Source organism: Pipra filicauda, unplaced genomic scaffold (assembly GCF_003945595.2).
Source record: "Pipra filicauda isolate LSUMZ 115617 unplaced genomic scaffold, ASM394559v2 scaffold167_size3244652_pilon, whole genome shotgun sequence".
Taxonomy (NCBI): domain Eukaryota; kingdom Metazoa; phylum Chordata; class Aves; order Passeriformes; family Pipridae; genus Pipra; species Pipra filicauda.
The window spans coordinates 647,520-671,912 of NW_024104184.1; the positions used below are offsets into that span (position 1 = coordinate 647,520).

General features: G+C 36.2%; 1 protein-coding gene across 2 annotated transcripts in view; it reads right to left on the minus strand.

The window, feature by feature from the left end:
• Positions 1 to 24,393, minus strand: part of CPNE8 (copine 8) — an 83,154-nt gene that overhangs the window by 31,778 nt on the left and 26,983 nt on the right. For both annotated transcript variants that reach the window (XR_005562859.1, XM_027731995.2), the window contains exons 4-10: positions 21,303 to 21,406; positions 20,771 to 20,810; positions 18,629 to 18,705; positions 10,797 to 10,860; positions 8,099 to 8,202; positions 6,416 to 6,520; positions 2,923 to 2,964 (exon numbers count right to left, since the gene is read on the minus strand). Coding sequence is in view for 1 of the 2 variants with exons in the window: in XM_027731995.2 (XP_027587796.1) it covers positions 2,923 to 2,964; positions 6,416 to 6,520; positions 8,099 to 8,202; positions 10,797 to 10,860; positions 18,629 to 18,705; positions 20,771 to 20,810; positions 21,303 to 21,406 (536 nt within the window). In the remaining variant the exon portion in view is untranslated. The remainder of the gene's footprint in view (positions 1 to 2,922; positions 2,965 to 6,415; positions 6,521 to 8,098; positions 8,203 to 10,796; positions 10,861 to 18,628; positions 18,706 to 20,770; positions 20,811 to 21,302; positions 21,407 to 24,393) is intronic.

Sequence of the window (24,393 nt, forward strand, 5' to 3'; positions counted from 1 at the left end):
AAACAGAGTATAGATGATGTGAAGTTGCCCGTCATCTTATTTTTTCCTTCTGTTATACCTGTCTGCAAGTACCTCACTGATAAGGACACTCAAAAAAACCCATGACTGTTTCACACGAGTGGGCTTGTCCAAAATAACAAAACTACCTTTTGTGACTTCTTATGGCATCAAATGTTTTGGGTTTTGTCACAGCTCTTAGTGACAATAAAAGGTATCAACTAGAACAAGTGGTCCACATTTTGACAATTTTTGAGCAAAAACTGGTTTGAGACAAAGAAACTTTTAATATTTAACAGTGTTAATGTTACAAAGAGCCTGTATTACTTTCAGTCAAGAAATTCTAAGTGATGTTTGAAAATAAATGAGTTATTTGATTATGATATTACATGATGACAATTACTCTTAAGAATGTAATTTAGGAACATGACAGTAAGAAGTTCAACCCAAAGCAACGTGGTACCTCTTTTTTCAAAACACAGATAACACAGAACAGGGAAAAGGGAAAAAAACTTATTAGTCAAGACTCCTGAAGTCAGAATCAGGTCAAGACAAGATTCAGAAATCAAGTATATACACAGTAATGTTTCCTTCCTGATTGTAGAACAGCCTGCAAAATTCAATATAATTTGCTTTGCTATCTAGAGAGCAGGCAATCTTTCAAAGGTTGTCCCTGCCCAGTCTGCACATTTTTGGAGCAAACAGATTCAGCATAGTGAGGTGATCAGCTAGTATAACAACTGTTTATAGAAAGAGTCCATCAAAAATGGAAATTAATATAAACTGAGTAACAGCAGACTTGTACAAAAAATTGTTGGAGTAATTCTTGAATGGGATTCATTTCAGAAACACCTGGCAATGAAAAGTTAAATTAGGCCATTAGGTTCTCACTATGATCACTAGTAAGTGATAAGCACCACCAGCTGCCAACTCATTCCAGGTAGGATGGATTCAATCAGACCATTTCCCCCTGTAAGCTACTGAAGTAGCTTAAATGATTAGTTCAATCTACTTGTCTGATTTTTACATTGTCTGAAGTTACATGAGATGAGTGCTGTCTCATCTTTCAGAGGAATTTAACATATAAGATGTCAGTGTTCTGCCTGCTTCTAAATTGAAAAAAGACAGAAAGCAAAAAGCCAAAAAAATTCATACAATTAGAATTAAAAGGAACACACGTAAATAGTATCCTTCACATTTTGTTTTTATATAAATTAATTTTATAGGTATTCAAATTGTGATATGAGCAAAAGCAGATAATCTTTCAAACTGTTTGAGAGTGGATAGGCTAATGATTGCCTAAAATCCACAGTATGTTGAAGATTTCACTCAGAATTGCAGCCACACTGTATTATTTGTCAGATTTCTTCCTTTTCTTCTTAACTTTACCGAATTTGGAAAAAATGGGACAGTATATGGGGCTTGATATCTTGAAAAAATATAATCCTTATTTTTAATTAACTTGGCAATATAATTAACTTTTCATTGTTAGTTTATTTTCAAAAAATATTGTAGCTTATACACAAAAGTACAATTATATCAAATTTTCAAGGATTTGACAAATATCAGTGAGGAAAGGATGTTAATAGAAATTCTAACAGGGATGCAGTGATTTTTTGCATATGCCTTTGTTAATTTAAATACACTTATTTTAATTGACAGAATATGTTATTTTTCCTCTCCAGGGAACATCTGATTAAGAAGGTCGAATTTGCACTAGCAGGTATTTATAGAGGGCAAATATGTGATAAGAATGCTTAGAAATCACCAGGCTTCATGACGGAACCAAAAAGACAAAATTAGAATTTGAGAAAGCTAAATATGCTTTTGGATCTTGTCAGCAAGGAAATGAAAGGTAGCACAGGATAAATTTGCCTGTTATGGTTAAAAGATCCATTGCCACAGAAGCACAATACCATTATCTATAATACTAGAAGCAAATTGCATCGGTAGTATTAAAGACATTACTGTAAAATAAATAATATTATAAATGAAAATGCATGTGCATATCCATATATTTTAAAATATAAATTAAGATTAATAGGAAATAATTAAGACAGACTAACTTAAAGGTAAATAGAAATCAACATATTATTATATTAGTCTTAGTTCTAGCACCATGATTTATGAGTTTCTAACCAAAGTATTAAGATACGAGCTCAGACATTTTTAAAAGAATAGGAGGTATCAATCCAGTGTGTTAAAAAGTAATTCTACCTTGTTTATCAGAATAAAGGCAATTTGAAAGGCTAATTTCTTCAGAAAAAAATGTACAGTCAGTACAGAATAATAGTAGATATCCCTCCAGAATTTAGTAACAGAAAATCCAGGGATATTCCACCGTCCTCTTTCCAGCAACTTAGTTATATAAAACCCAGGTCTTCCAACTCTAGAGTTTATAACATTTTGATAAAGACGGACATTGAAATGAACATTCTAACACAATCTGAAATTAAGACAATTAATAGGTGGCTTCTACATTGCAATATCTAGGCAACCATGAAGTAGCAATTGCAGGCACATGTATTTTCTCATACTTGAAAAGCAACAGTTTATAAAGCAGTGTTTTAAGCAAAAGAAAGTAGATTATAAAACAGATGATGCCTCTCTTCATACAGGTACATTAACTGGTACCATAATGAGAGTCACAAAACTGATTTTACAGATCATAAAGCATTCCATCTTGCTTGTTCCATGGATAAATATACACACAGCATGTTTGAAATAGGCATCAGTATTTACCACAATTGGAAAATAAAAAATAACTGTATCACAGCAGAACTCTTTTCCTAACACCTGTACCCCTAAATATTGGTAAACAACATTCTCTAATCCTGTTCTGGACACTAAATATTTACACTTTTTAAAATGTGTATAAGTATGCACAGATAACCCTAAAGTTTAACAACAGAACTAATGTCTTACCTTCCATCTCTATCCCAGTCATACACTTCTACTTTAATTGTCCTGAAAATAAAAAAATAAATCAACAACAGGACCTTATTAAAACATATGTTAAAATGTACCCGCATTGCCTTTAAGTTTAATGGCATATGGGTGCATCAGTTGTGCCAAATCCAGAAAGCAGAATTTTTCAGTCATTTCTCATAGGGCAGCAAATAGCCAATCACCCAGGTTATGCAACACATCTTCATAAATTACTAATAAAATACAGTTGAAACTAAGGAAACACATTGGAAGTTTAGCCAATATATTTTGCTTGCTGATGCTCTGAATTTTCTGTTTTTTAATAAATGATTCTTTAAAACTTAAAGTATTATCACAGTTTTTAAAAACATATTTTGTCTGTTTCCTTATGAGTAATGTGAACCTCTGAGGACAGCTCTAACTATTCTTGCTTTGGGGATGACTGGGAAACAGACAAAATGTAGAAAACAAAAATATACCAGGTAAAGGTTCAATCTTACTTTACATAGTTAGCTGAAGAGTGGATTTCTTAAAATGCAAATACTACAGAGCCTATTACCACAACCATCATTAATGAAACAGGAAACATACCTGAGGATGGGGATAGTATATAGCTTTATTTATCTCCTTTTACTACAGAAAGTGTACACAGATAAGTCAATTCAACAATCAGTAACAGAGAATCCTATCTGGCCTAAAATTAACTGAACATGGGATAAAAAGTAACACCTCCAGACCTCCTACATTTTAAGCAACAACTTAACTTTCCTTTATTCTTCAGAACAGTTTCACATGAAGTCATCAGGTCAGTGGTATTAAGAACTGGGACAGAAATCTAAGCAATTACTTTATAATGTGCTTCCATGGAAGCTGCTCCCCATCCCTCCTATTACATACAGTCAAATACATGTTGAATATTTTTTTTACCAGGAAGGGACTCTTTGGGGATAAGGTTGATCAAAAGCTGACATTAAATACACCAAGAAATTAATACCTAGTTGTTTTCACATTTTTTATGATATTCCAAAATAGGTAAAGGATGAGTAACTTTATCTGGATGTTTCTCTTTCCAACTCAAGTTTAAAGGCTCTGGCCACACCATTTGTTATATTTTATAGCTCTTGTGGAATTCAGTTTGGGTTTAAATTACCTTAGAATGAAAGCTGATAAAAGTGAAAGTTATTTTGTGGAATGAAGTGAAGAACAACTCCAAACCTACTTTATCCCACCAAGTATTTGACTTTTGAAAGGAAATCATATTTAATTTAGTAAAAAAAGGCAATATCACAGTTTTTTCCCTAGAGAACCGTTATTTTACTTACAGGTTTCAAAACCTGTTACTATTATGATAGTTAGGATACACTACTAAATTAAGATTTACATAAGGTTTAGTGGGATTTAAGTTCTGAATTATGATTCAAACCTGTGTTCAAATAGCCAAATCATCTCAGCAAGAAAACTTAAATTATTAAAATAAATTCTTAAGAATATCAAAATAAATTCCTGAGAAGCTTATTCAGATATGCAACTTCAATAAGAGCAATTAGTCAATTACTCCTTGAATAAAGGTCCTCTCTCCTGAAATTTATTTCATACTAAAAGGATTGATCACAGATCTCAAGTTTTACCTGTTTTGCATGACACGCAAGATACTGAAAGATCTTTCAAATCTTCACATACAGATATTTAACCTTTATCTTAAAGGACACAGTTTAGAGGGTGGGTTCCCTCTTTTAACATTAAAAAAAATCTTTAATTTAAAACAAAAATCAAGGTTAGAGATGGGTATCTCGGTCTTAAAACTTTTATGCAGAAAATAACTGTGTGTAAGTGCTATTTGAGAGCTCATACTAAGAGAAAGAAAGAAAAAAATATTAGATACTATGTATTGCTCTAGTATTGAAATGCCATCCTCGTGATAACTGAAAACATTGTATAATTATATAGTTTGAAAAAAATTATGCAAATCCTGGTCTTTTTATAACGAAAAAGTGGACAGAGCTTACTCAGAAGCATGCACTAACTCAAGATTTAGTCTTATAAAATCAAAATAAAGGTTTACTGTGATATATACTTATCTAATGACATTACTCCCACCTTTTCAACGCAGAAAGAATCGTGCCTTGCAGAATACACCATCTAAGGAGTCTTTCTGCTGTGCCTTTTGCAACCGGACATGCCTATCTCGTATTGGCCTTTTTAGCCACCAACACACTTGCAACAAACGTGGGTAGAGCCCTTCCCAAATCTTCGTTCGCGAAGCCCACCCATGACTCCCACCTTTTACATCTATCACAGCACCTGGAGCACCAAAATATGATCTATAAAACTATTATCTGAAAGAGACTTTTCAGGTTTGTGTTTTTATGTATTACCACGTTGATCATAGGAACATAATCTTTATCTTTAGAAAGAAACGTTTTCAAATTAAAAAAACAAACTTTGGATGCTTTTTCTGGACTATCAGCAGACACTAATTTGAATTATTCTGACAGCTAATGAGTATTTCTTAATTTGAAACATGATTGTTGTAGGTGGGATTATGAAGTTTCATGGAGCCTTTATTCACAAGAACATTATGTTCAAAGCATACAAAGTAGAATCAACATGGGACAATGGCAGATACACAACAGTTTGAGGAGTGCTATTATGCTTTTTAATTCTCTTTTGGAATGCTGGAGTTATTTTAATATACCTCCGCCAAAATATCATTTTTAATTATTATGAAAACTGTTTTTCTTTAGTATGACAAATAGTGCAGTGTCCAGAGACTAGCTTCATGAGTACTATTTTGCCTATGCATTATGCACATAAACCTAACCTCAAGTTAAAAATTCTATCTGATTAGAATGTACTTATTATGAAATTGCTGCATTTTATTGCACCTAATTGAGAGAGTAACCAACAAGAACATTCTTAAGAAGTCTAAAAATATCCATCGTTACTCAACTAATTTCCCTGTTACAATTGGTAAAATTAATACCATTAAAAACATGGTATTACCATTCAAAGATGGATCTTTTTGCATGGGATCACTGAAAACTTCAAATCTGGAGACGATTACCTTCTGTGTTTCCCATCTACTCACCTATGTATTTTAAAGGCTTTCATTTATTAGCATTCTCTGACATTACAATGTCACTCAAGGAAGACAGACCATCATTCTTTTTCACTGAAATATTATTAAAAAATACTTGTGCACACTAGTCACAGTGGCCATTCTTTAAATTAGTCTTTTCTTTCTGTTTCTAAATCACACCATATGGAGCAAAGAATTTTTTCCAGAAATCACCACTAGCATTTCCTACAGATTTAACATATTTGCTTTATTTGTCCTAATTCTTTAACAGGACAAATGGTTTTGAACACCTATTATCCTTTCAAAATGTTGATTAAATAACACCAGGAACTGAAGTGTATAGAAAAGATCATATATAAAAGAATACATGAGTTAGGGGGGGGAAAAAAGAAAGCTTAAGCTATAGCTTACCGGTCATAGTCTCCATTACACAATGCTCTGACAGATATCTTGAATGCCTGCCACACTGGATTTAATGTATTTTTTACAACTTCTGTTTTGTGGCAGATTGTAAAACTGTAAGTAAAAAAAGAATATATATTGCATTTATTTACTTCTTCTTTTGTGTCATCTAACATGGAATCAGAAGAGCCATAATCTGTAATAATTCATACAATGTCCATATAAAATTTAAGATAAGAAAAAAAGAAACACAGTGAAATCATGAAGGGCAGACTGAAGAGGACAGACTCATTTGAGAGAGATTACAGAGTAGAGTGCTAAACAACTCTAAACCTAAAATGTTTTTACCCAAAACTTCAACAAGAATTAAAACCATTCAGTGAGTTATTTCAGGCAAGAGCAGACTCCATCCCACTTGCTTAAACAGATCTTGTACAGCCAGGAATCAGTCACAGACCCAGAAAGAAAGTGTCCTGTAAGGATTTGACTCTTGCTTAGCAGATTAAGAAACTGAGCCAAGGGAGTGAAAGCCAAGGCTTTTGGATTCTTATTCCCTATTTTATGTCCAAGATTTTTTTAACCAGGGCTGTCTCAGGTAAAACATATAAGCTTCTGTGAGATCCCATGATCACCTTCTCTCAGGTGAAATCCAGTGAAGTGGTTTAATGCATTCTGCTTTCTCTAAATGATGCAAAATTGAAATTCATCTTTTTAAACTCACATCTCAGGGACTGAATTGTTCAAAACAAAACAGGAGGCAAGGTCACTGGTGAAATCACTACTGGTGAAATTCCTCATACAATTGTAACTAAAGTTGTCCTTTGGGGGAATATCCTCCTCACATTCCAAAGGCCTATGTTTTTATCCTGGCTATGATTCAGAAGACATGCCTGAAGATAAGAAACAGAAAAGGAAGCATCCCTCTGCCACAGGTGCAGAATTACTGTCCCAATCTCCTGCTGTTTTCAGGAGACCAATGAAGAATCAGTGGCTCAACACTCACCTTTTGGAATGAAAGTGGAGAACCATGGCATGCAAGGCCAAGAGAAACTGCATATACCAGTACTCCCAGAAAAATTCCACCACTGACCTTAATACCACTCGCAAAGGAGCCATAACTCCTCCAGGCTTGCAATTTAAGATATTCAGTATTTATTTATGAAACTGTTCATAAAATCTGCCTCCGAGAGGAAAAGTGCAGGGAACAGACACACATACTCATATATAGGTTTATGTAAACAACATAAGCTTTTGTTTTGGGGTGAGGTGAGGACTTTCAGTTTCCAGGAAAACTTAACCTGCCAGTAGAGACCCACATAGGCACTGTGTTGACCAGTGCATGTCAAGTCTTAGCAGTAGAACAGAAGAGATTAGTCTACTTTAACAAATTAAACCATGAATGTAGCAATCAGTCATTTGTAAAAAATAAAAAAAACTTTTTTTAGGGTACTTTTGAATTCTATTTCTTAGAACGCTGTTAAAAAGTTAAAAAACATTTCCAAATTTGCAGTATAAAATGTTTTTATCAAACACAATTTCTAAGCATTAATATGTTTTGCATCTACAATTTTCTTGGAGCATTCTATTTAATTTAAAGGCATACTACATCTTAGCAAAAGTAACACTATTTAGCTATTTTATTACAATTAAATTGTTTAAAGTTTAGCAGCAAAATACTTAAGAGGCACCTACCTGCCATCTTCATTGCTTCGAAGAAATACAAGGAAAGGATCAGATTTCCCGAAGAAGTCCTTCTTGTCTAGTTTGTTTGCACAAAATTGCATTAAAACTGAATCCTGAAATGGGTAATACAGAAAAATTACATACAGCATGCAGTTTACTATTCCAAAAAAAAAAATTAAAAATCATTGACCAAACTATGCAAATACAAAACAAAATAAATGAGGGTATCTGTCTTCTAGATGATCTCTAAATATTTACATTCGTGCAATGTCCTCATAGTGCAGTTTGAATGTCTGGAATCAAGAATTCCTTTGTAGGGGGCTGCAGAGAAAGAGTCATTTTCTATGCTAAATGCTTCTGGATTTTTCCAGTATTTTCTAACATTCAATATTGTGTTCTGAGGGAAGAAGACGCACAGGCAAGAAAAGGATATTAGAATTAATTTTAAAAACTCCAGGAGACACAACTCATTCCTTCAGTGGTTTAAACCTATTGTCTGCTCCTGCTGTATGTAAAGCAAATGGCTTAGCAGCTTGCTATTAAAGAGTCCAGAACCTTCAAGAAAATGAGCCTGGATGGAAGGTACCAAATATGCCCATTCTGACAACAAATAAGGAGAAAAGTTTCTTTGCTGTGGTCAGGCAAACTGACAATCTCACATCATCACCTCCTTGGGCAAAGTCAAGAATGCAAAAAGGATTATAAATGCAAAGATAAACCTGCAGACTCACCAGCTGGGCCTGCTGGAAGACTGTGTTCCATAAACAAGTCTGCAGGTGTAACATCAGCAAGAGGATGACTAGGGAAAATGTGGGCTCACCACTGAGTGGGGCATGGGACCAGGTGACAAAGGACATTGCAAACTCCATGTTTCTCATAGCTTTCTGTGCCTTGGTCTTTACTGCTAAGATCTGCCTTCAAGAATCTTGGAAACCTGAGACCCAGACCTGAGAAAGTCTAGAACAAGGATAACTTGCCTTTGGTAGAGGAAAACCAGGCAAGAGAACATTTAAACAGACTAGACATACAGAAGACAGCGGGACTTGACAGGAAGCACCTGAGAGTGCTGGTGGAGCTGTCTACTGTCACTGTGGGGTCACCTTCAGTTATCTTTGTAAAGTAATGATTTTCAGGGGAAGTTCTCCTGCCTTTGAGAAAGGACAAGTAAGAGGATCCAGGTCAGTTTTAGCTCAATCCCTGAGAAGACAATACAGCAAGTAATCCTGGAAAACATTTCCAAACACAAGAAAGACAGTAAGCTGGCTAAGAGACATCAGTATGGATTTACAAAGGGGAAAATTCCTGCCTGATCAACTGGAAGCCTTCGTTCATGAAGTGAGGGGAAACTAGTGGATGTTGTTTATTCCTGACCTTAGCATGGCCTTAGACACTGTCTCCCACAAAATCCTTGTTCACAAACTAATGAATTACAGACTAGAAAACTGTCAGGAATGGGCCAAGAATGCTGAATATCTTCATCAATGACCTGGATGATGGGACAGGCCAGATCCTCAGCAAGTTTGTAAACAACACAAAACTAGAAGCAGCAGTTTATACAACAGATGGTTGTGCTCCCATTCAGAAGCATCTGTACAGGCTGGAAAAACTAACCAACATGAACCTCATGGAGCTCAACAGAGGGAAATGCCAAGTACTGCACTTGGAGGGGAATAACCCCATACACCTGCACAGGCTGCAAGGCCAACCAGCTGGCAAGCAGCACTACAGAAATGGACCAGAGGGTCTTGGTGAACATCAAGTTGACCAGTGTGCCCTTAGCAGCAAAGAAGGTCAACAGCTTCCTGGGCTACCTTAGGAAGAGTGCTGACAGAAAGTTGAAGGAAGTGACTCAACACAGGTGAGGCCACTCCTGGAGCACTGTTCTAGGCTCCTCAGTACAAGAAAGACATGAACATACTGAAGCAATTCCAGCAAATGGGTCACTAAAATGATTAAGGGATTGGACCATCTCTCATCTGAGGAGAGCTGGAATTATATAGCTTGGAAAAGAGAAGGTTCAGGGGGATCTTATGAATTTATATAAATACCTCATGGGAGAGAGTAAACAGACTCTGCTTAGTGGTATCCAGTGGAAGAACAAGTGGCAATAGGTACATAGTTGAAATGAAAGAAATGCCATTTAAATACAAAGAAAAGCCTTTCTACTGTGAGTATGGCAAAACACTGAAACAGAGAGATTGTAGAGCTGGCTTGGACTTAAAACCCAGCTGCATAGAGCCCTGAGTAACCTGCTCTAAGAAGAGCAGGAGGGTTGGACTAGACAATCTCCCAAGGTCTTTTCCAAACTCAGCAATTCAGTGATTACAAAACTCTTTGCCATTCTGAACATAAAAGTTTGACTAAAGTATAAAAACCCAGAAGATCAGATAAGAATTAATCCAAATAATAAATAAACTTAGGTAGGAAAATATCACAAAGTATGTGACACCTGGTGAGAGGCTGTGAGAGAGCGAGTACATGAAAGAGCATGACAGAGAATGCAAAAGAGAGCGAGACTGAATATCAGCTTCTGCTTCTTTCTGCTTCTTCCACCTAAAAATAAGAGCAACTTCTACAAAAAAGGTATCCTAACTTCTACATAAATCGGAGAATGCAAATTTATACATTACACCATTGACACTCCAGTGTAGTGTAAATCACAAAATAATTTCCATTTTGGTTTTGAAAAAGTGACGAACACACTTACTCGGCAACAGCCTAGTTCCTCTGCTGTTACTATGACTGTTCCACATTTCTTCCCAGGAATTCCCCTGCAAGAAAATACAACTACATCACCTCAGTTCCTTAATATCATGTATGAAAGTCACAACTGACACAGCACAAGGTAAGCTTTTAAGTCGCAAAGCTGATGGCACGAAATAAAGTTTCCCTTTTCTGCCACTTGTGTCCCATTGATGTTTCATTTAGAGATGACTCTACAACTGATTTGTGAAAAGCATCCTTTTGCAAATTTTCATTAAACAAAATACCTAAAATATATTTAAAACTATACACGAGGCTTATTTTACAACATTTATTCTGAAATGTCGATAAACATGAGTAATCTTACCATCAGATACAGGAGTTGCAAAATAAATTATAATTCACTCAGACAGCAATTAAAAACATGCTGCTTCAACACCAGAAAGCACAAAACAGTTTCTTAGCATAAAGAACAGAGGAACAGAAAAGCCACATATAATCTGATATTCAGTGCTACCAGCCTTTTGGAGGGGGACACGCTCAGCATGGATGGTGGGAGGAAGTACTAATACTGAGATGCAACTTTTTGCATAATGCTGTACTATAAATGAAAAGCTCTGTAATATCCTAGTGTCTACTTGTGTGCCCATTAGCACACACCTTGGCACATACTTCCATATTTTTTTCAAAACTAATGCTATTCCTTATCCTCACTTTATTTCTAGTTCTTTATTCCTTATGCCTTTCTTGAAAATAATTACTTCAATAAAATTACTTTCCACATTATTTTTTACACATTAAGTAAAAATATTTTCAAATTTATTGCATTTTTTAGGTTTTTCTAAGAGAACTAGAGGGCACTCCTGTACTTCTGTTATGACAAAACACTTTTTTCATTTGTTTCCTTACTATTTTTGAAGTTTTCTACAATGCTCTACAACTTTAAATAAGTTTAGCGCACATAGTATAATTTACCACTATGCGAACCCAAATTCTTCCTACTGAAGTATTTCAGCCCAGTTAATGGTGCCATTGTATTTGAGACCTAGTGTGGGCAGTGATAGCACTTGAAGAAAAAATGTGGAACATTTTCTTTAGTATGAAAAGTCAAATAGATTTATCCAACTTCTGTGGAAAGTATTACAGAAACACGGTTGATAGAAAGAGGACATGAGAGAGAAGTTTTAGCTCTGGTCCCACGGTAAGAAAAAACTATTAGAAGGTCACTGTATTTAAGAAACTGGGTAAGTGACAGAAGAATAGAATATAGTGGATGGGAAAGCAGAGCAAATAGCAAACAAGTAACCATAAGAAGGTGAAAGAAATAGCATTTGCGCAATATATAACTTAGGTAATTAGAAGCCAATGATGAGCTTAGCTTTTGTAATATGTATGAAGCTAATTAGTAACCTTTATAAGCACAAAGCCTGCAGCAATAAAGTTGGATAAGCCATGATCAATTCTGTGGTTGTGTAAATTGATATCCCGTCGTCTACAACAAACTTCCAAAAAATTACTGTGTCAGCTGCTTGATGGTAAAAAACCCAACTCTGATCTCCTCCTGAAGAGCTGGAGGCCTGAAGTAAGCTGTTGATAAGCCAAGCCCATTTCTGACAAACTGGTACCAAGCAGTTGCCACTTGATACAGAACTTTGTGCTACCTTGCCTGCAGTTATAACACATGGCAGTTGATATCTGCCTGTCTCAAACTGAGATTTGCACGTGAAGACATTTATGCAAAGATGTATTTTACCTTAAGAACATGAAGGCCAAAAGATGTCCAGCTCTAAGAGATAGAGGTGTCTGGAATTATCACTCTGAAGGATGGGGGGGACTGGAGAGGCATTTTTCTGAAGATATTCGGGAGGGTATGTCAGAAAAAAATGAATTCTTGATTTTTGAGTAGATATGAAAAGTACAGACATAGTCATATCTGAAAGCACCTGGGGTAAGCTTTGGCTTGACGTATCACCAAGGTTCTTGAGCACCTGGGCCTTATAAAACAAGGATGATATTAACATGATATAACCAGTCCTGGCTGGTGAAGAGGTGAAATGCTTAATCAAGATTAGCACAGAATTTCTCTACAGAACAAAAAGTTCTCATTATTCAGAAACTCTACAAAAAACTCTACCAAAAGACCTCTACAGTTTGTGACACTATTAAGCAGAAACTTTGTATGCCTGTCTTCAGTCTACAAGCATCAAAAAAGTACTGGACCATTTGCAGACACTAAAGGGTTTGTTCCCTTACAAACCATTCACTAAGAAAAAAAAACTTAAATGTAAAGTCAGCATCCTGACAAAAACTTCAGTGACCACAGATCAAGCAAATTGAACAAACTTTAACTAGCAATAATGCCCTGTAAGAAAATAACAAAATAATTCTAAGCTGGTTTTACCACTGTACAAAAAAAAAAAAAATAATTACTTGGAGATTCAGCATTACAGACCAGTCTTTCTAATTGGCAGAGAAATACTGACTAATATTACCCTGAAGAGGAGTATGTAAGAGGTCCACCTGTTTAATTCCAGAATGTAAGGCCATTGCCCATCTTCTTTAGCTCTCGGGGATAGCTGTATTGAGCTGCCCTGGAATTGGTTCTATTGCACTGAAGTGATAATGGAAAAGTCATGTTCAGGCAACCAATTTCTTAGGGTAAGTTTCTCTGGAAAGGGTTATACATCAGGGTTTTTGAGGTAATAATGAGGCAAATTTGTATTGTATAATCACTGTCAACTCCAACACTCAGTGCCAGTGACTTGACACTCAAATATAGAAAATGTGCCATTCTAAGTGTGACCGGGCTGGAAACGGAACAAATATATAAAACAAAAAGCAAAGAAGATCTACATTTCAGTGGGTCCTACTGGTTTGAAAGTTCAGAACCTGTAGGTTCTCTACAGTGATCACCTCTTTTCAGAGACTATTTGAGCAGGCAAATAATTTGACTGTTAGAGGAACAGAACAGACAACCATTATCAAATGAAAGGTTTTCAACAATATCTGCATGTCTCTAGAAAAGACACAGTCTTGAGGAGTAATTACTGTCTCCTTAGAACAAATGATTCCACAACTGAGACACCATATCTGCAGCACCTAGAGAAGTTTGAAAGGACACTCTGAAGGCTACTTGGGCTTTCACAAGGACTGAAAGGAGAACCTTTACAGAGTTGGTGAAAGACTCAGAGAAATATGACAATTTATGTGGGAATTCAAACCTGAGAGGTTAAAAAGAGCCCTCAGTTTTGCAGTGAGGCAGAGGATGGAACATGTTTCAGATCATTCAAAAATTAACAGCCTTACCCCTGAATTTACAGAGCCTAGCCCTCTGGCAGTCACACACACAGATAAAAGGATAGGACAAATACCTAGGAAGTCCCAATTCCAGGATTCAGATGGTTTTTCTATCAATTATGTCCACAGCAAGATGACAGGAGAAAGAACTTCCCAAAAATAGGCCAGTTGGCTCCAGTACAGCCTCATTAGCATGCAGTGGCACTCAGACATGAATAACTAGCATAGAATGCTCATTAAGCTTTGCAATGGCTTTGCCTCCTCATTAAAGGGAATCCCTACAGGAATGCACTTAGAAGATCCTGAAAAAGACATTGCTCAGAGTTATAAATGTGGCTAGCATCTTCTCTCTAGGAAGACAGAACATGAAAAATATCTAATTCTGGATAACGTCTGCGCAGGGGACACTCTGTTGAGAGCAAAATGAAACATATAATTTCTGGAAGTAGATGTATCTGCACATTATCCTTTCATGGTAATACAACTGCAGTATGCAAGGCCACTCAGAGTAAATCTTACATATGGAGTTTGTCTTGAGAAGGCATTTAATGAATCTAGTAACCCAACAGGTAAACAGAGCAAACATTCCTCTTAAAATATCAGATTCTCCATTTCACTTGCTTTGAATTTACTAGATTTATTTTCCAAGAGAAATTATGCAAAGCAAATGTTCACCTCTGCACCTGGCCAGTCTGTTAAAGTGCAACACTAAAGTACATCCTTGAACAAAAATACTCATAGTCACAGAGATAACAGGCTACCACACTACAATACTGGGAATAAGAGTCTTCTGTGACAGACTGCATTGAATTCAAAGCCCTTAATGGTGTCAGAAACAGAGAGAGAGGTTGAGGAGACATCCTCATACCTGCTAAGAACAAATACTGCCAGGTTCACACAAAGAGGCGTGATCCACTGGTGCTTGTAATACCAATGAAACTGCAACTCTTGCACATCATGAAGGCAAAGAAGAAAAACATGCATTGTGTATCTTCACTTTGGTACTTGCCATGAAGACTAGTGCAAGGTATGTTGCAGCCTGCCTGACAGATCACTGCAGTTGTGACCCTCTAGGCTTGAGATGTTTTACCTTAAATTTTATGAAGGACAGGACTATCCTTTCATGGTATACTACCTAAGGGGACTTTTCAATCTGACTTGGAATTGGACAGCTCACGGCAGCCATGGAGTCCTGAATTGTATACGACTTTTGTAACTGTCCAAAGTAGACAGATCTGAAGAATAAGCTTCAAGTCTTCCTAATTTTCATTTTGAAAGAATGTCAGAGCTTATTTGAATGCCAATCAGAGAACGGAATCCAAGCTTCTCAAGCTGATTAATTAAAAGAGTGCCACTTCTGTAGGGTACCTGATTGGGACTAAGACAGCACGAAGCACTCTATTCTGTGTACATCCATTGACAAAGAACAGAAAAGGCAAAATGTTAATGAACTTTAGAAACACGGTGAAAAGAAAAAGCTTTCTTATTTCAACTCAAAGATCATAAAGAGCATTCATGTTATGTGAACACAGACTTGACTTTGTAGAGAGAACAGTAAATTCAAAGCAGTAAATATCCCTAAGGAGGGAAGACATGCACTATCATCAATTGAATTCTTGTTGTTTGAATATTAAGAGACATTAAACACACACCTATAAGCAAACAATCCTAAAATGCAATGCAATTGTTGAATGAATAAATTCAGACAGAAACGTCTCCTAGACCCCAACGTATTCAAGACCTCTGAGAGCCCAGAGTGAACAGTCAACCAGGCAGAGTTGTTTAGCCACTGCACTGCCAAAAGCAGCAATGTCAAAAAAGCACTATTGACAAAATAAAATCTGAATGCTGTGAAGAACTGATAACTAGTCATAAACAGTTTCTCATTAACTGCACCACATACAAAAAAAGGAAGCTATATTTCAAAATCTTTCAGGGGGACAACTGGTTCCATTTAGTAACTGCCATATAACAGAGTATCGGAAGTCAGACCTGAACAATGCTTGTTTACCCAAGAGAAAATGTATTACGCAGGCCAACACAACCATGAAATAAGACCTTTTTTCCACAGAATTTTCACTGATATCTTTTCCATTCTCACAGCTAATTTAAAACTTAAAACTTCATCTGTTGCTCATTTCAGACTTCACTTAGCCTGTACCAAGCCATAACAAACTGCAAAATGGATGATTTTTAATCTACATGTTTAAAATAAATTTCAGAAATTTTATCAGAAAAAAATGTGTAGTGTGCTGAATAATTTAGAACTTTGAGGGCAGAACTATAATGGCCTTCAAGAAGTTAGTAAGATTCATTTTAAACTTAGGATGGGTGCCTTCAAAGTCAGCGGCTTTGTCTAACCAAGTCACCACAAGCTTCCAGTAGAATCAACTGACAACTAGTCAAACCAGTCCATGGAGTTGTGACAGTGCAGTTTGCTGTGGTAGTTAGCACAAGTTAGGCCTAGACAGTGAAAAGTCAGTAAACTTTGTTTTAGTAGAAGTAAACAAAATAGTGCCAATCAACAAGATGCTGTTTCTGTGCTCCAGTAGAAGTCAAACTATGCAGCCAACCTGGTCACCATCAAGAACTGAAAACACACCAGAACAAGTAGTGAGTGTGTGTTGCCATCTCATGGTGCTGAGGCTCTGTGTCTGCTGGGACAGCCCTGCAGCTGGGCAGGGACTACTTCCCTAATTGTGTTACTGGAGTTCCCCTGCCTGCCTGTGATTCTTTGAGGGTGTGGAGGTGGGATTCAGTGAGCTGATGACTTTCCTGGGATGGGTCTGGAAGTACCCAGGGCAAGGTATTACTTGAGCTCCCCCACCTGCTATTGGGACAGTTTTCTCCCTTGTTTGCAGACAAGCTTTTTGATTACACAACCTAACACACCTTTTCTATTATATTACTGTACTGTACAGATTCTCAAGGCTATTTCCTGGACAGCTTTATCCAGAATGGGATTAAGAGGAAAATCATAAAATACTGTTGTATAATAACCACAACATTTGCTAAGTTAATAACTTTGTGTGATTGTATTAGAAATCTGGTAACGTGATCAGCTAATTCTTCACTGTTTCTTTGTGCAGGTTTTTTTTGCAGGAACTACATTAAAATTAAGAGTTTCCTACTGTTTCGCATAATCTACTAAACAGTAATTTAGCAATCACACTATTGATGCAGTAAATTTTAGAGTTTATTTGGGTTATTTTGGGGGGGTTGTTGGGGTTTTTTGTTGTTTTGTTTTAGTATTAAGTTTTCTACAATATTTATTTTATTGCAGACTTGTGATTAGTCACAGAAACTGAAGGACATCTTAAAAGTTAAAGTTCATCTGCAAACTATGACAACAGAAAGTAATGTGGTTTTAGGGTATCTTTCTCTGGATAGTTTTTTAGGTTATTTAAGGAAGTGATACACTGAAGTAGTATTACTTCTGCCATATATTATGTGATTGTGTGAATAACTGTGTTTTTAAATCTAAATAGTGTTTTTAAGAGTTTTCTGAATTATACTGCAGATACTGAAACTTGCCTCATCTGTAGAATTGAAGAATTTATTTACCCTTAAAAGGAAGTCGTTCCCAGTGTCAGTGAGTACAGAGAAGGGAAAAAATAAGGAATATAGAGTGATATTAATAGAATTGTTTATGTATAGGGCAATTAAGTTCTTGATATGAAAACAACTAATGTAAAAAGTTTTGGTGTAGTCCTTGGGGAGAGAGGGTGAGGACGGCAAGAGAGGTTGCAGAGGGAGCAGGGACTAGTGACTTGGCATAAAGGCTGAGTCCATATATACAGTGATCAGGTGTCTGAATTATATTTGGAAGCTCTCAAAATTCAGAAAAAAATGCACTTATGTCCAACCTCAATTCTGAATATTAAAGACAATATAAATCATACTGCTAAAAGAAGTTGCAGCAGTAATGATCACAGCACTAAACTGGGTTTGCAGGGCCAGGTTTTGGTAGTGGATGGGCTGCAGAGGTGGCTTCTGTAAGAAGCTGCCAGAGGTTTCCTCCATGTTCAGCAGAGCCAATGCCAGACGGCTCCAGGATGGACCTGCTGCTGGCCAAGTCTGAGCCCATCAGCAATGGTAGTAGCTCCTCTGGCTTAACATATATAGGGAGCGGAGGACAAAAAGCCCTGTGCAACACCAGCAGCACTCAGAAGACAGACACAAGAATATGTGACAGAAACAACCCTGCAGACAACAAGAAGGAGGAAGAGGAGTTGTGCTTCAGGCACAACTCCCTCTGTTGTGGTGCAGATGATGATGAGACAGACTGGCACCCTGCAGCCTCAGGTACACTGTGGAGCAGAGATCCACCTGCAGTTCATGGAGGACCACATGCTGGAGCAGGTGGATGTCCAAAGGAGGCTGTAACTATTTATTCTCTCTTAAAAGTCATGTTTGTCAATTCTGTATATCAAGACACCTCACAGCAAAAAAAACCCAAAACCCATCTCAACACTAACCCCAATTCTCACCTCAGAAAGCAATATGTATTCATCCAACATTCAAGAATGACATACTTACACAATTGATTTTTCCAGTCTGCTCCCCTGTGATCCAACTATTTCTCCCAGTGTACAAAACATTTGTCCCAAAAAATCCTGCAAAACAGTAACATAAAAACTCAAGCTTTATATTTCACACTGAAAGAAATTTAGTTTCCCATTTATCGGGGATGTTCACTATTGAAGAGCACATTCAGTTGAACACCAGATCTTACTAATAATTATGCAATAATGCATTACAGACTCACTACTACATATTTGACATAACACTGGGTTACATTTACAGAAGTAATTCTAATGCACTACGTTTATTGTTTTTATATTGCCTTTTTCACCAACAAAAATAAAGCCGAAATGGAAACAAAATTAAAAAACATTAAAAACATGATTGTTTCTATTCCTCCTTTAACTGGAGCATTTTAATAATTTTCTCTTTGATGAAGGGATTCTACACTGATTTTATGAATTATGTTGGCAGAAATTCAAACCTGTGCATCATTTGTACAAGCAACCTGGATTTACAATTATACACATGCATTGGTTTAATGACAGGCTTTAGGTCCATGCTTTATAAGTTTAACTATACCACTAAAAATCAGCTAATTTTCATATTATATCTCCCTGTAATGTAAGTGATATAAAAATATGAAGGGAGTTTTCAAACTGCATGTATTGAAAAAATATTTATTCTACAGTCCCAATCTTTATCTTGCAAGTAAAAAGAGCTTGCTTGCTCGCTCTGTTCTTCCCAGTGTCACTGCCAGTAGTGGTAACAGTAGCTTGTGAGATTTGTTCCCAAACAGTAATGAGAATGGAGACACTCTAATTCCTATAAAGCAAACCATAAGTTTGTGATACTGTGTATAGTAGCAAATATCTGTACAAGCAATTCGGAATCTCCTTTCACTCCAGGCCTTTCATTCCCATCTCTCAACTGTGTCAGTTATGACTCCATATAGCAAATTGGATCTGGGAACTAATCCCACTGAAGAGGGAAATAACCCTTCAAAAAATAAATCTTTGAACTATGTCCTTTGACTGATCCAACACTGCAACATTCTTTCCATAAAGATTAAATAATTTAAAATGGCTAAAATTCATCTGAAAATACTCATCTTCTAGTTCACTTTTAAAATCATCAGGCCTTTATCTCAACTCATGAACCTTTCATTATATTTTCTCTCTCCTGCCCAGCAGAGGAGGAGAGCAGTAAGGTGGCTTTGGCGGACACCTGGCATTCAAGCCAGACTCAAACCACCACAATACTCTAGCCTTCAATTCCTATTCCAGTAAGCACACAACAAAATCTAGTGCATATATTTGAAGATATATTTTTTGCACTTTCATAATGACTAACTTATGTCTTATCTTTTTTCTTAAAATTTAAATATGAGGGGTTTATATGAAGAAGTATGTTCCAGGGTAAAAAAAGAAAATAATTCAGAAAAACTAGTTACTACAGAAATGTAAATAAACTTGGGCAGAAGCCCAGGATCAGACTTTATCCTGGCTGAAGACAGTTAGGGAAGACTTCTATTTTCTGCATCCTCCTAGCCAGCATCGCAGTTATTCAGATCACCTTTCCATGATTACAGAGACAGAAAACAGTTTTCCAGGGGCTTTAAATCTTTACAGGGAGGATCTACCTGAAGATCAGTGGTGTTATCTTTTCAATGTGAAGCACACACAGACAGCATTCCTTCCATTATTCTCTTTTCCTTTGTTCCAGATTCTCAAAGGTTCCCTTGCCAAAGCCTTCCTATATTTATTTAAAAAAATTCACTAATTCACTGAGAAGCCTCTGAATTCTACTCTTGCATCTCTAAATTTTAAAGCTACTGTTTAATCACTACCCTTACCAACACCGAGGCACAGTCAAAACATGCTTCAATTTTTAGGACCCAAAGAAGTATCAACAAAATGTGTCATATCACATATCTGAAAAGGTATACATGTGTGCTTAAATATGCACTTTATCGGAGAAACATCCCTTTAAAATTATATTCTTGAGCATTATCTGTGTTATTAGCCACAGCACAATCACTGCATTTGTCTCTATGCGTCTGGCATTACATACAGGCAAAATAAAGTAAATGTATTTAGGAAATGTAAGCATTTCAGCACAAGGAAGAAAGAAGTATAATAGCAAGGAACAACTTACATGCTTTGACAGGTTAGGACTCTTCGAGTCAACATCATAGCTTAAAAAAAAAAAAAAGAAAATGTATATCAGAGTTGCCAGTTGAAAGATCTGAGAACAATTATGTAAAGAAACACATTTAGATGCATAGTGGCATTTATTAAAGAATTTTTTGTACAATATTTTATTTCTGGACAGTATGTCCATATCTCTTTTGTTGGCAATGCTGCAAGAATATTTTAATATTTTGACATCCTTAGCTTTCTAACTATTTTCTAAAAGTAGTAGTTATGAGTATAACTGTACTTTGACTAGTTAACACCTGCCAACTGGTGTGACCAATGACGAATAACGTAATAATGACCAATAACTTGTTATTGATCATTATTACGTTACACATTTATTTCTGAGGAAGCAATGCTAAATCGATCAGGTTTATTAAGGTAATTTATTCCATGTCAATAGATACCATCTCTTTTCAAGTTAAGTTTATGCTGGACAAAACTTTATACGCTTACAGAGCCTGCATTAGAGTCAAAGATTGTTAACTTACAAATCAAATCGCAGATTCTCTCTTTCTTCAAAGAAGTAGTCCATTATAAATTTTCTTACAAAATCTGGATTTAAAGTATTATCAATTACCTCTGTTCTTCCAAACTGTAAAAGAAAAGTATAAGTTTAAGCCAAACACTATAATGAAGTATAATTAAATAGACAGGCAATACCAGCAATATGTGAGATATGTGAGAGCCCATAAAAAATTCTCTTAGATGCCATGGAAGAAAATGACATGAATAGATCAGTTATCTGTGGATGAAGATAGAGTGGCAGACCTCATATTTCAATACAGAGACTGGTACACACCCTGCATCGTACGACCTAAACTTTATATATAAACATCAGCTCCCAAAGCCAATCAAAATCCACAAAAATTTGTCAAAGAAAGTTAGTAACATAAAAATCCACTCTTTCTGAAAAAAAAAAAACCACCAAAACCAACAGCAAGAAAAAGTTTGCATATATTGCTTATTTCAGATAGCTTTAAATATTATGGAACATGGTCCTTCAATTAGAAGTGTATAATTTTTGCACTGTCCAGTTCCTATTTCACCTCAATTCAGCTCTCTCCATCTCTCCTCTGAGCTTTTGGCAAAATGCCTTTTCTTTCTTGGTGTTTATAGGAAGAACCTCAGCTCTCATCAAGCTGAAAATATTTTAATTTAAAAAACCCACCAATTTTGATTGACTTCAGCTTATATACATTACAGATATAAATGACTGATCATAAAATATCAATGTGATAATTCTGTTCTTGTTTTAGCTGTTCTTTCAAGATACTCAGAAAACAAAACAAAAAAAGAAGAGTTATTACTGAAATGACCACTTCATTTTGTCCTACACATTGAACATATCAACAAACATTTGAATATAGCCTATGGAAAAGCTTTTTGACAGTCTGCTGAAAGATCATCATTAAGGAATCCTCAAAACTGCAATTTAGGACTAAAGACTTGTGAATGACTCAAAACTACCAACCTCTTCATCAAAAGGACTTGACTAAATCAATATATACAGATAAAGAAAGAATAAACCTTATTGTAACTAAAGATTTTTGAGACATATTTCCCAAAAATATTTTCACATGACAGATGTGAATCTAACCACTATAACGTGCATAGAGCCTCACAGTCTCCAAAGGAGTCTCCCTATCCCAACCATTACATAATTTATGTGGTATGAAAGGACAGAGCATACTCCACTCTTCCATCCTCTCAAAAGAAAGAATCTTCCTTTCGTTCCTTGATTCTTATTAAAATAAATGCTGAAGAACTCCAGTCATATTATTTGTGAGCTTTAAAGAAACTCCATTACTGTCAGTAACACTTATCCTCCTTTGAATGACTGTGCATTCAAACTGCAGGGGATTGAATCCAAAAAAGCAAAACACCCACCCAAAGGTCTCACGTACAATAAAATGTTCCACAAAAGCTAACACATCTTCAAGACACAGCTCTATAAAGTCTCAGGAAAAGGAAAAATTCTTGCAAGTGATCACACTAGTGATTTGCATCTTTGCAGAGTGTGCTTGAATGCTGTCAGGTACCTTCACTTTCACTACGCGGTGAGATGCTCAGTTGGGACAGTGTCATTAAGAGATCTCCATATTCTAGCAGTACCCATAAAAGACAGAAGCAAAACCATCTTTCCAATGAACGATTCCATCTCCGAGTAAAAAGGTAAGTAATATTTAGCATATAGTGTCAATTAGCATACTCCTTTGCCAAGACTTTACATCATTTCTTAAAACCTAGGTGGAATGATTCCCTGATCTCATTGGAACTTTGACACCCTCTGCAAGAAGGCTTATGACTATGTCCTAAGGCAGAAATTGTTTAGAAAGCAAGTTTACTCATTAGCAATTGCTATTTCTTCATCTCTCCTAAGCCAAAGCAATAGCTATGGAAGGGGGAACATTATATGGAAATAGGAAGGAGAAATCTCAAGAAGCTCTCCAGATTGATGAAGATACTGGATATTCAAAATAAAATCCCTGAGTCTCTTGAGAACTACCACAGGATGAACACAATCCTGAAAACAGATCAGAACACAAACAAATAGTTTGATCCTTTGAATAGTTTGGTTTGGATTAAAAAAAAGTCAGTCTGTTGAGAAATGGTTCTGGGTATTCCCCTAAATGTTGAGATAAAGTTGACAGTCAGAGTCTTGTAAAAACCATTCTCTTGAGCCAACACTGGCCACTGACTATTATGGCCAAGTAATAATCAATGACAAATGATAACAGGAGTATAAAGTTGGCATTTCTATGAGAATAAGTATGGTTGGAATAGTTGCCTGGACTAAAGGGTTTTTCTTTCCCCTCTGAATGGCAGTGTTCAAATTTTATGCACATTCAAATTTCCCAGGTCAAATAAATCTCAGTGTTTATAAATAAAATCTTCCCCTGTCAACCGCATGTTTTATAACATTCAATAATACTGGAGCCAAGAAAAACTTAAAGCTGAATGGTTGATAAAATGAAATATATAGCAATACCTACGCATTTAGTACTGTTTGAAGGTATGCACTGAAAGTGAGAAGCCTCACTCTGACACAAACCAGTAAACAGCAGTTCATCAGACACAAGAAATAAAAACAGTGGGTCACGAGGACCATTCATTTGGCAGTTCTGAACTGGAATATATCCCACCTGTGTAATTTTCTCCCTCAAATGTCCTGTTTCTTCCATTTGCCCTCTTACAGCAAACTGTCTAAATTCTCTCAAAGAGAATCAGCTGCATAAAGAGGAGATTTACCACTAGTAATGAAATCTCACCTACACTCATCTACTCTAGAAGCAAATGACTCTGGGCCTTCAAAAGAGGATGACTGCATTCTAACTGGCAAAGCCACCATAGGCACAGCAAGTAGGCAAAGCACTTACATTAAGTTGTGGTAGTCTCTCACACTAAGTCCAACAGAATAAGACACACATATGCAAAGATATCCATGAAAATATCTCCAAGCCTGTGCAGATTCAGCAAATTGGCCTGGGAAGCTCCTTAATCACTAGGTAGGAAAAGTTACTGCGGTTCTGTGAATACTCAGATTAGGACAAGCTTGAAGGAGAGTAACAGGATCATGTG